The 12,825-nt window shown below is 52.5% G+C and overlaps 1 protein-coding gene across 3 annotated transcripts in view; it reads left to right on the top strand.

Annotated features, from left to right (window-relative positions):
- The window catches only part of pogzb (pogo transposable element derived with ZNF domain b), a 29,417-nt gene extending 22,546 nt beyond the window's left edge, over positions 1-6,871 (top strand). For 2 of the 3 annotated variants that reach the window (XM_060053144.1, XM_060053143.1), the window contains exons 14-17: positions 451-563; positions 1,094-2,743; positions 3,530-3,566; positions 4,517-6,871. In XM_060053144.1, coding sequence (XP_059909127.1) covers positions 451-563; positions 1,094-2,743; positions 3,530-3,566; positions 4,517-6,581 — 3,865 coding nt within the window. In that variant the 3' untranslated portion in view covers positions 6,582-6,871. The remainder of the gene's footprint in view (positions 1-450; positions 564-1,093; positions 2,744-3,529; positions 3,567-4,516) is intronic. The other variant, XM_060053145.1, reaches the window with a different exon arrangement.
- Positions 6,872-12,825: the final 5,954 nt, after the last annotated feature.

Below are 12,825 nucleotides of genomic sequence, written 5' to 3'. Positions count from 1 at the left end.
CTCTCACTCTTTGTCTTTCTTTCTATCCTTTTTTTTCATCACGTACAATGTGGCTGCATGTAGCTCAGATGGAATATAGTCTGATGGATTTTATTTTTGAAGATCCATGCTGCTAGTTAACACTAATACCACATGAGCTCCGATGTATATATATCATGTAATACCAACATTGGAAACTGATATGTCTGTCTGTCTGTGTCTGTCTCTCTCTCTCTCTGTCTCTGTGTCTGTGTCTGTCTCTCTCTCTCTCTCTCTGTGTCTGTGTCTCTCTCTGTCTCTGTCTCTGTGTCTCTCTGTCTCTGTGTCTGTGTCTCTCTGTCTCTCTCTGTCTCTGTCTCTGTGTCTGTCTCTCTCTCTCTCTCTCTGTCTGTCTGTCTGTCTGTCTGTCTGTCTGTCTGTCTGTCTGTCTGTCTGTCTGTCTGTCTGTCTGTCTGTCTGTCTCTCGGCCAGCTGCTATGAGCTGGTGTGTACGCAGTGTGGCTTCGTCTCTCTCACCGGGGACAAGATGGCCAAGCACCTGGGCCTGCACCGCGGCCACACCTCCAGCACCTGCCGCCCTCACAGTACGTCTGTTGTTGTTATTGTTAGTCTTACGTCTACTTCTGTTCATCTGGAGCAGACCTAAGACTGCAATAGACTTAGACTTCTTTAAACTTTACATAAAAATGGAAATTTGTCTTAGACAGTGGCATAAAAACACACACATCACAGACATCACTATGCGCAATAATGGATAAAAATATTAATATAGGAGGAATATATAGAAATGAAGACTTTGAAATCAGTCCAGTTGGCTTCAGAGAGGAGTTAAAAGATGTCAAAATCAAATCAAATCAAATTTATTGTCACTTTTGTTGATTGAACAACAAAACGAGAAGGCGTTTCTCGGGGATCAAGATCAAGTACACATACACTTCATACAAACGTCCCAATGATGAATAAATAAATAAATAATAAATAAAAATTTAATATTTTTATGTAAATACATAAATGAGTAAAATACACAAAGTGCCTGACTGATCCATCTATCTGACCACGGGCGGTTCTTGAATAACCCCCCCCCCCCTGCCCTGACCTCTGCCCTCTACCCCAGCCACCCCGAAGGAGCCGGACCTCCTGTTGGGCCTCCCGGAGCCCCTCCCGCCCAGCGGCCGCCCGGACCCAGGCCCGCTGTCCTGGACCCGGGCCCCGGGCGGCCCCGTGTGCCGGCGGCCCTTGGCCTTCAAGCAGGCCCGCGGCCCCCGCCACACGCTGGCCCAGAACGCCGACGCCATGGACTACTTCCTGCTGGCCTACCCCGAGCCCCTGCTGGAGCTCATCGCCAAGGAGACCAACGCGCACGTCAAGACCCTTCGCTACCTGGGCACGCCCGCTCCCAGCTGGACCCCGCTGGGCGTCCCCGAGCTGAAGGCCTTCCTGGGCCTGGTCATCCTCATGGGGGTGCACGGCCTGGCCGACCTGGCCCAGTACTGGGACCCCGTCCGCTTCCCCCAGTGCGACCACGTGGACCGCGCCATGAGCCTGCGGCGCTTCAAGCAGATCGCGGCCAACGTGCGCCCGGGCAGCCTGCTGGCGGACCGCGTGTGCGGCGGCGGCTGCGGCGACCCCGCGGACGCGCTGGGCGTCCTCCGGCCCATGCTGAAGCACCTGGGCGAGGCCATGTGGAGGGCGTACCGGCCCAACTGCCACCTGACCGTCGACCGCACCCTGCTGCCCGCGCTGGAGGACCGGCCCGACGGCCAGGCCCCGCCCGAGGTCTGGCTGCTGTGCGACTCCAAGTCGGGCTACTGCCACCGGCTGCACCTGCACACCCGGAGGGGGGGGGAGGCGGCGGCGGGGGAGGGGGGGGAGGCGGCGGCGAGGGAGGCGCTGGGGCTGGCCGTGGTCCCCCGGCTGATGAGGGGCCTGCACGACAAGAACCACCGGCTGTACCTGGCCAACGCCCTGGCCTCGCCCAAGCTCATGTGCCAGCTGCTCCTCAAGGGCGTGTACGCCTCCAGCTCGTTCCCCGTCCGCAGCCCCGTGCTGCCGGCGGCGCTGTGGCGGGAGGGCGACCTCGCCACGCCGGGCCACTACCTGCAGTGGCGCTGCGGCCCCCTGCTGGCCACGCGCTGGCGGGACGCCAAGGAGATGGGCTGCCTCTGCACCAACGCCGTGGCGGGCAGCTGCGACACGGTGTGGCGGCGGTCGCAGACGGAGGCCGGCACGCTGGACCCGCTGGCCCGGCCCATGGCCTTCAAGCTGCTGCAGGAGAACATGCGCGGCGTGGACATCTGCAAGCAGCTGCAGGCCTGCAACCCGCTGGGCGGCGTGCCCCGGGACCGCCACTGGCGGAGCCTCTTCTGGCTGCTGCTCAACCTCAGCGTGGCCAACGCCTTCATCGTGCTGCGCGAGAGCCGCAAGAGGAACCCGCCGTGCTGGGTGGAGGGCGGCCTCTTCTCGCAGCTCAAGTTCCGCCGCCGCCTGGGCACCCAGCTGGCCCGGTGCTACCAGCGGCCCCCGGGCCTGGAGACCCCCGGCGGCGGCGGGGGGGACGGGGGGGACGGGGAGGAGGCGGAGGGGGACCCGCTGAAGGAGGTGCACCGCATGGCCAGGATCAGCTTCCGGACGCGGCGGTGTAAGAACTGCGACCCGAAGCAGGGCCGCCACGAGAGCGTGTACGGCTGCTCGGCCTGCAAGGTCAACCTCTGCACGCAGACCGGCTGCTTCTGGGAGTTCCACGCCCTCGACCCCCCCACCAAAGGTCAGTGGACCCCCCCCGGGGACCCGGGTTGGGAAGCACGGGGTACCACACCGTACGATGCCTGATCCGTGGGCTGCGATGGCAGTAATATCACGTTGCGGCGGCTCTGAGATGATCTATATGTTGTTAGACAATCGTATAACGATGCATCACGATATATGTCTAACGATGAATACAGAATGACCCGGAAATGGGGGACTTGGGTCTTTATCCACGGTCCAAACTGAGTTTAGCAGTTGCTCGATTTTGGCTAGCTAACTTCCATTCAAGTTTCCTCCATTTGTGTGATGATTATTTTTTAACAAAAATATCGATATTTGGAGCAAATATTTCCTGTCTAGCTTCATGAATGAGGCATAAAAATGCTGAATCACTTCTTAAAAAATAAATAAAAAGTAGGCCACAAGACAGATGGCGAAGTAAAGTCTGGCCAAAAAAAACGAAACCTGTCGTAAGGTTGCTGTGGGCTGTTACCATGGCGATAACAACTGCTTCCCTATGAAACCCCTCCTTCTGGGGAAACATTTCTCTTAACTCCCCAGTGTTCCTAACTCCAGCTGACCTGGGCCCACTGGCTCTGTGCAATTCTTAAATCCAACTGGTTGAACCCGGCAGACGATTTCCCTGCTGCCCCACTCTAACATGGGACTGTTATGGGAGGAGAGTGTGTGATGTCCCCCACATGCTGCAGGGATCTGAAACAAAGGACTGCTGGTCCCATGTAGAAGCTGTGTTTTAATGTCGTCATCCGGTTTTATTTTCATTTTCAAACAGACGGTTTCACAGTCTCCCCCAGCGTTGGATTCACCCGAGACAAAATAAGGTAAGGGTTTCTGTAAAAGATCTGCCATTCCCAGGTTCTACCTCGACTCGCAGGTCGCAGCTCTTCAGTGCCACATTGTCTGTTAATAGACCTCTGAAGAAAAGGTCGTTAAAAAACAAGTCTAAACTATTCCGCTCCTCGCCACTGTATAAAAACTGTATTTTATATTGTGTGTCATATCTGATGTGTAAATATCATCTTGTTCCTTCTTTACAACGGCTCTTTGTTGGACTCTAAAGACCTCTGAAGAATAAGTCCCGCCTCCGAGGCTCCGGTTCCCTCAGTTAAATGTCTACGGGAAATAACATCGGGGTTTAGAATGACCGTCCATAACAAACTGAAGGTGGCGAAGAAGTAAAAGCTGGTTCACGTTTTGAACTACACACTTTTTCCATCTAGTTTCGACTGGGTTTTTGGATTGTCGGTGTCGTTAAAGTAGTAAACGATTATTAATGCTACTTTAACAGACTTATTCTTCAGAGGTCTATACAGTCCAACAGAAGACTGTTGTAAAGAAGGACCAGGAGGATATTTTTACACATCAGATATAGGGATGCACCGAAATGACAATTCTTGGCCAAAACCGAATATACTGAAACAGTTGGTCGAAAGACGAGACCAAACACAGAATGTGGCTTTTGTTGTTTTTCATTCATTTTATTCATTCTTTTTTTACTCCTTCGGCCGAAACCGAAAATTATGTTTTGGGCCATTTTCGGTCGCTGAATTTTGGGTGCATCCCTAGATATGCCACACGATATAAAATACAGTTTTATACAGTGGTGACAAGGAGAGGAACAGTTTAGACTTGTTTTTAACGACGTGCTGTCTGGTCTCTGCCTTGATTCCTCTCTGTTCCCGCCTGCGTCCTTATCTCCGTGTCGCGTTATTGTCGTTACCGCTTCCTCCTCTCGTGTTTAACGGACGCCCGTCCTCTGTTCCCCCAACAGCGGCGCCATCGAGATAGAAGGCCAGGTCGTCCAGAGGACCGCGGCCACGCCCCGCGTGGACCGCCCCGACGTCCCCGAGGACCAAGAGGAAGAGGAGGGCGACGAAGACGAGGCCGCCGCCGCCGACGAAGACGAAGGAGCAGTGACGGAGGAAGAGGCTGACCCGCTCCGCTACACCTTCAGACCGGAAGACGAGGAGATGGAGTACCTGGCAGGTGAGGCCGACGACGACGACGACGACGAAGAAGCCGTGACGGAGGAAGCGGCAGACCCGCTCCGCTACACCTTCAGGCCGGAAGACGAGGAGGAGGAGTTCCTGGCAGCTGAGGCAGCGACGCCTCACCTGACGAAGAGAGAAGAAGAAGAAGAGGCAGCGGCGGCGGCCGCAGCGAGCGCCGGGGCCTCCGGGCCTGCAGGGGGCGCCGGGCAGCTGGTCCCACGGTCAGCTGAGGCCGAGAGAGTAAAAGAAGAAGCACCGGTGGCCGTGGCGCGCCGGACGCCGTCCGTAGGGAGCCGGGCGGCGGCCGTAGTGCGCCGGGTGGCGGCCGCGGCGAGCGCAGGGACCTCCGGGCCTGCAGGGGGCGCCCCGGCGGCGGCCGGGCTGGGTGCGCGGCAGCTGCGCGTCTGCCTGGTGGCGCTGTGCTCCGGCCTGCAGCACGCGGCCTGCGAGTTCGTGGTGGAGCTGGCGCAGGTCCGGGCGTGGGTGGAGCAGGCGCGGCGGCGTTGGGGCGGGGCGTCGGCGGGCGGCGTGGGCGTGGGGGCGGAGCCCGGCGAGGACCACATGCTGGAGTGGGTGTGGTTCATGCGGGAGCAGCAGCTGCCCGTCACGGAGAGCGGGCTCTTCAAGCACGCCGCCACGCTGAAGAACAACGGCGTGTTCGCCGACGCCTTCCGCATCTCGTACAACTGGGCGGTGGGCCTGATGCTGCGGCACGGCCTGGGACCGCCGGCGCCCGGCCACGCCCCCCTCCCGCCGCTGCCCGCCCTCATGGCGGCCGGCGTGCGCAGCTTCACCGAGTTCACCCGCCGGCAGGTGGCCTTCAACCAGATCGCGGCGAGCGCGGTGGCGGGCGTGACGCGCCTCAGCGTGTTCCTGGACCGCGGCCTGATGGCGAGGGGCTCGCCGCCCGCGCTCCGGAGCCACGCCCTGCGGCTGAGCGGCACGGGCACGCCCCTGCTGACCGTCTACCTGACGGCGCTGGCCGACGGCACGCTGCTGCCCGCCCTGGTGCTGCTCTGGGACCCCACCCGGCTGGGGGGCCCCCTGGACGACGCCTCGGACCCCGCCTCCTCGTTCCTGGTGGAGACGGACCCCCACGGCTTCACCTCGGCCGAGGGCCTGGAGGTGTGGGTGAAGCGGGTGTGGCGGCCCCACGCCTCGCCCCCCCCCCCGGCGGGGGGGGGGCGAGGGCAACACCACCGCAAGCGCCTGCTGGTGCTGGACCGCCACCGCGACCACGTGGCCGAGGCCTTCCTGGACGCGCTGGGCCGCACGCGCACGCTGCCCGCCATGATCCCGTCGGGCTGCGGGCTGCGGCTGCAGCCCCTGCGGGTGGCGGCGCTGCCCGTGCTGCAGCGCCTCCTGGTGGCGCGCTGGGAGAGGCTCAGCGCCGGGCCCCAGGCGGCGGAGCATGCGGGCGCCGCGCGCCAGCGGCTGAGCGGCTGGCTGCAGGACGCCCTGAGCGTCCTCCGGGACCGGCCCTCGCTGATCAGGGCCTCGTTCCGCCTCACGGGCCTGGTCCCCGGGGAGGGGGAGGGGGCGGGGGAGGGGGAGGGGGCGGGGGGGGGAGAGGGGGAGGGCCGGGAGGAGCTGATCCGGAGCCTGGCCTTCGCCATGCTGTGTCCCGAGGACCAGGAGCCCGAAGAGACGCTCCCCGTGAAGACGGAGGAACGGGAGGAGGAGGGAGGAGGACGGCCGGAGACGGCCGTGAGGAAGGAGGAGGAGGAGGAGGAGGAGGAGGAGGTTCATTACTGGGGAGGAGAAGGAGGAGGAGGCGAGGAGCAGAAGGCCGGCACCTCCTCCAAGAGTGGCAGACAGGTGGAGGAGGAGGAGGGGAAGCTATAGCGGGGGAGGGCTGAGGGCCAGGGATGAAGATGAGAGTTGGAGTGCAGGTGTCACACACACTCCGCCCCTGACCCTGATCCAGGGTGCCTGAATGGTTATGGGGCCGGTCCGGGCTCCCAACACCAGTCCCTGTGTTAACATTGACAATGAGGTGTCTGTGTCCGTCTCTTCCTTCCTGTTGACCTCCTTTTGTCTCGGGAACATCACTGGAGGGTTGAATAACCCTGGTGTTCAACTCGATGCCACCTTGGTGCTAATTATCTGAAATAAAGGATTGGTGTCTTTTTGTAGCAACTCTGGTGGTTGGTGATTCATTCGATCATGTGTTCATGTGTTCTTATGTTGACGTGTGAGGTCTAGTTAAATGGTCAGGTTCAATGTTTTTCCATCTCCATTAAAATATAAAAACCGCCAACTCCCAGTTTGGCTGTCTGCCATTACCAGATGGTGGATGTATACATCTGTGATTCAGGGAAGAAATGTCTTTCTCATTCCTTAAATATCATGGGAGGAGAAATACTCGGTCCTGATGCCGGAAACGATAAAAAATATATTCCTAGAAAAAGAGGGGGGTGGTATCGCGCAGGCAGGATGGATTTATCCGAACGCAAAATTGTTTGCGATCATGTTCTACAAGTGTTCTTTCAGCGAATGCGCAAAATGAAACCCATACAGCCGCACGCTGCCAGGACCGGGGGGGGGGGGGGGGGGGGGGGGGGAGAGAGAAGGGGTGGAGGTCGCGGTGAGATGTCCAGCGCTGCGTTAGTTAACGCATGGCGGTCCGTGGAGGGCCAAAGCGCCCTACTGCTGGAGATGGGCAGCCTGGGACGGGCAGGTTGTCATCTGGGATGGAGATGATGTCAAACATCGACTGATAAAGCGTTGAATCGATGCACAATCCTCTGGTAGGAAAGCACATCCTTGAGGATCTGGGCCCAGTCCATGTCTTTTTTATATCGCTCAGGCCTGGCCGGTGAATGTCTGTTAATCCAGTTAAGAGTTTTCATGGCTTGTTTTTTTTGACCACTTGAAAACGAGTCGCGAATATCACGTTTCAAGTATCTGCAACCTGAATTTTTGTGGAATTAGTAAACATCGAAAAATGTAATTAAACGCGTGCTTTTTTTAATAGTAGGCTACAACTTGAAACGCCCCTAGGCTATTTTAAATGGGAAGAGGGGAATTCAAATCGAATAAATGCAAAATACCTTATTTTAAAAGAGTAATGTTTCAATATTATTAATGCAATGGTGTTTACATTTCCATAAACTAAAAGACTTTGGCAGTGATGAGCTTCCACCGATAAGGCTCTCTGCTGTCCCTGCGGGCTCTAGAATCACGACCCCCGTTTAGTTTGAAGAGCGCTTAACGGGAGACATCCGTGCGTCCTTTCCATAAGTTCTTGACAAGTTCTTAAGTTCCTTAAGGACTTAAGAACACGGGCCACACCGTCTAGAGCTTCAGAACTGGTTTGATCCCGTTTATTCTCTGGGACATTGGGCTTCTCGGATTCGACAAGGGGCTTGGGAATGTGGAATAAATCATGTAATATCATTTGGAATGTGGAATAAAGCTGTTTTGCATAAAACGCAGAACTGCGGGAGAATTCGTTTGGGGACCTTCATGTTGAAAGAGGTAACGTTAGAAGGCTTTAGAAGATGCATCGTGTGAGGGCACATTTCCGAGTACAGGGCAAATTGGGCTTGAGATATAGAAATAGTATTTTTAGGGTCAAAAGTGAGTCGGGGGAACAAGCCCAACTAACGAATGTGGCGGACTAATAATAAATCTGCCAGTATCATTCGGTGCCATTGCACCTAATGCATTGCAGAGTGCTGTTAAATATGGTTATTTTTCCTTTCGATTATTATCAGCCTAACGAATTAATAATAATTCATTCTAAACTAATATAGCTTAACCTCAATGTCTAGTCTCTCTTTTTTTCTTCGATTATTATGTGCAGCCTACAACGAATTAATAATTAATTCTAAACTAATATGGCTTAAACTTGATGTCCAGTCTCTCTTGTTAATTCTAAACTAATATAGCTTAACTTCGATGTCCAGTCTCTCTTAACACTAGCAGCCTCCAAACTTGGAACTATTGTTCCAAGTTTGGAGATGCTGGCTTCCTGCCAGCAGCTTCCACCAGAGAGTCCATGTCCGGTGGTCTGCGTTATGCAAGCAGGCCCTATCCCTATAACTCAAATGCAAAGACGTGCCTTCCTGCAGATCCAAACAAAAACTTGCAAACATTGCATGACTGGCATAACAGCTATCACCAATTCACTGGAGCCACCTTTTTCGTAAGGGTTGCACTTTATCCTCGACGCCCATTCGCCAGGCCGGGGTACCGACTGCCGCTCCGCCCCCCACCGGGTGCATAGCCTCGGACCCGGACCGCACTGCCCTACAAACGGACCCCTTTCTCCGGATCACCTCCTCCAGCTCCACGATGGGTCAGTGTTTGGACTTTGTTTAATTCATATTTTCTCTTAGAGCGTCCTGTTTTGAGCGAGTGCATGAAGCGCTACTAACCGGTGCCGGGATTCTGATAGGAGATAGGCTTAGCACTTGCTTTTGGACGATTTTTTTATTTTTTTTATTGCGTTCCTCGATTTGACCAGTTTCCTGGGAAAATAACGGCTGTGATCAATTAATGATAGGAGGCGCATTTGACACACATTTGATTCAATCCTAAATCCCGATCTATATGGGAAATGCATGTTTTGAGCACCACTGCAGCCGGAGGCGTGTCACCACGTCCAAGTCCAAGACCGGTCAGTTCATGGACCTGGGTTGATCTCCCTTTCCACTTAGGCTGCCTGATGCAACGTGTGTTCTCCCTGCTGGAGCTAGCTCTTAGAATCCAGCTCACTTGTGCATAAGTTTCGTTTCTGGTTCTGGCACTTGGTTTTGGCTGACTAACATTTTGGAATTTGGTCTTGGTTGAGGTTTTCCACAGTTTCTATGAGTGATTTTGCAGTGGTGACAAATTAAAGCTGCAGGATTACTCATAGGAGGTGCATTAATTTGACAGATGATTCAATCAATTCTAAATTCTGATCTTAATGGAAATGCATATTGAGCTTGATTATTAAGAAAATGTTGTTCTGTCACTCTTTTTTTTTTTTTTTGGATTGTAGGATCAGGAGCTTTCATAACCTTTATAACATTTCAATGGCAGTGCAGTCGAACTATCTTGGAGTCGTTGGAGTTGAGTGGCAATGCTGACAGAGATGGGATATGCGGTTATTGGGAAGGAGAACACTTTGAGTGCGTTTACATGAAACTCAAGAATGTGTCCCACCAGTCGATTCCCCGCGCAGGGCAGTCTGCCGTGCGGCCAACACTCCTTTAGCTTCTTCACAGCCTACAGCTTTTTCTCTCGTACCAATTTGTTAGGGTAAGGGTTATCCTCAGGTGGGTCTATTTTCCTGATAATGATTAAGGTGACCCATTCAATAGGTGCATTAAGCAGGACAGTATCAATTTGTTGTTAGATGAATAACTCATACAGAGATCCTTCTTATGTCCACTAGATTGTAACTCCATAAACAAAAATGGTGTAGCTCCACAGTTAATTATTTGCATGAATCTTAAGTTGTATGATGTAAAATAGCTAAACAGGAGAAAACATGTCCGGCAACAACATAAAGACAGTTGCAGCATTACAAGTTAAGTATTTATTGACTGACCAGACAGCACTGCGTGGGTATCAACTGGTGACATTCTTGAGTGTCATGTAAACGCAAATGTTCTCCCTCCCAGAAGCCGTAAATCCCAACAACTCCAAGATAGTTTGACTGCACTGCCATTGAAATTAAGTAAAGGTTATGAAAGCTCTTGATCCTACAATCTGAACAAATACCAAGATGCCGTATTTTCAGCTGATTTTGTATTTTATTTGTGCATGAAAAGACATTGTTTGTGCAATGTTGAGGAATGTAAAATGATTGTATTTCTATGTAACACTTTAATAACTTATTTTACTTTTGTAGGACAATACTTTCAAGGTCAGTCAATACATTCTTGACTTGAAATGCTGCCCCTGTCTTTATGTTGTTGCCAGACATATTTTCTCATGCAACTTTAGATTCATGTAAATAATTAACTGTGGAGCTACACCATTTTTGTTTATGGAGTTACAATCTAGTGGACATAAGAAGGATCTCTGTATGAGTTATTCAGCTAACAACAGATTGATACTGTCCTGCTTAATGCACCTCTTGAATGGGTCACCTTAATCCTTATCGGAAAAAATCCTGCAGGCAGGTTGGTGGGAGGCCGGCGCTCCAGCGCCCCCTATGGGCGAGCCGCCACTCCTTCCTCTGCATGTGCTCATTTAGATCTTCCTCTTACCCGCAGAACAGGATACCCATTGGAAAACCCGAATCACATTAAGACCTCCAGGGGTAAAAAAAAAAGGGGTATTCTTCTTGGTCAAAATGCAGCTTTTCTATCAGATGTATTCTTTGGATATTACTGTCCCTCCTGACATCAAATGTGTAGAAGTATTACTCAAATAGAAATTACTGACTGACGTTTCTATTTTAGTGAGTCAAACTAGCAGTCAGGCTGGTTCACTTAAGGTGAGACATGGTGACACAGGGTCGGTTGTAACGCCTGGTTACAACCGACCCTGAGCCAGGTATATATATATATACATTTATATACATTTAAAGTCACATGAAGTGAATGATAGATAAGCTTTTCATTTGAGTACTTGATTGATTAATTATGTATAATTAAGACATGTTACAACCGTCCTTGTGTACACTGTACTTTTCATAAAACCCCAGTGGTTGAAAAAGATAGTTTAATATGGCAAATTGGCTATACAATTTTAATAAACTTGAAATGTTCAATAGAAAGTTGAGTAGTAAGTCAGATCTATAAACCTTTACTTAAGGTACTTGTGAAACATGAAACATATTTTCCCCTTATATGGGGAAGATATCGGTTTGAAATTCCAGGATGATCGTAAACTTAATGGGGGGGGGGTTGGTTTTTAATTAGATTCAAACGTAAACGTTTACAAACTGCTAACGAAGTTCAAGTGCAACTCTATTACCGAGGGCCAATAGCAGCGGGGCCTATTCATGGTTTATTTACATTATCTAACATTGTTTTCATGGTGAACTATCGACTTGGTATAAACCGTCCTAACCCTGAACCGGTTTATTCGTCTCATTGGTCCCTCGGGGTCATGTGATCTGCAGATGTTTACTATGTGCTAATCCGAGCTGTCGGGACATACGAATAACACAGCGCCTCCTTTAAGAGTCTGCTCTCCCGTTCACCTCAGATGTTTTGAGTGTCACGTCATGACCCACCAGCCGGGCATCCTCTAAACACGTGCGATGTTTCTGCTCTGTGTTCCCGCTCAGCAGCCTGTCTCTCTTGTGGACCGGGATACAAGACACCCCTGGACGCCATGAAGGGTGAGCCGCCCAACGGTCACTCTCTCTTCACCGCACTTCTCACATTTACTACTCGCAGACGCTTTCACTCCAAAGCGTTTCACAACCATTCCCACACACATCCACACACCGACGACGGAGTCAACCGCGCGGGGGGGCGACAGCCAGCTCGCCTGGCTCAGCAACACCTCGACACTCAGCTAGGAGGGAGCCAGGGATTGAACTCTTCACAGATCTGACTGACGCCTGGTTATGGGAAACCAAGTCGAATGATTTCCTAACAACTAGTCATCAGCGATCCCAGCAGCTGGACCACAAACTCCCCCAGTACCGGTCGCTAGGTTCAAACCAAGCGTTCGGTGCGCAGTGAGCTCACTTGTTGACTCAGTGTTGAAGGCCTTCAGTCTCTTGTGTGGTCTCACCCATAAGGGTGACCAGAGGAGTGAGCACACAGAGTCTGGACAACGTGGACCTCCGATGGGCGACCCTCCACGCTCTGTGAATTATGGAGGGCATGGAAACAGACTGAGGAGGGACGCAGCCTATAGGGTGTTTAGCCTATAGGGTGTCATAAAGAGGCGTCTTCATTGAGGGATGAGACTTGACCTGACATACCGATCTGCGTTATCAATTAAACAGTGAATCCCTCTCTTTCTTTCTTTCTTTCTTTCTTTCTTTCTTTCTTTCTTTCTTTCTTTCTTTCTTTCTTTCTTTCTTTCTTTCTTTCTTTCTTTCTTTCTTTCTTTCTTTCTTTCTTTCTCTCTCCCCCCCCTCACGGGGCTCATACAGGGCGTAGTCAAAGCACATAAAAAGTGAAATAGG

This window comes from Gadus macrocephalus, chromosome 6, assembly GCF_031168955.1.
Source record: "Gadus macrocephalus chromosome 6, ASM3116895v1".
Lineage (NCBI taxonomy): Eukaryota > Metazoa > Chordata > Actinopteri > Gadiformes > Gadidae > Gadus > Gadus macrocephalus.
This window is presented reverse-complemented; position numbering and strand designations above follow the sequence as displayed.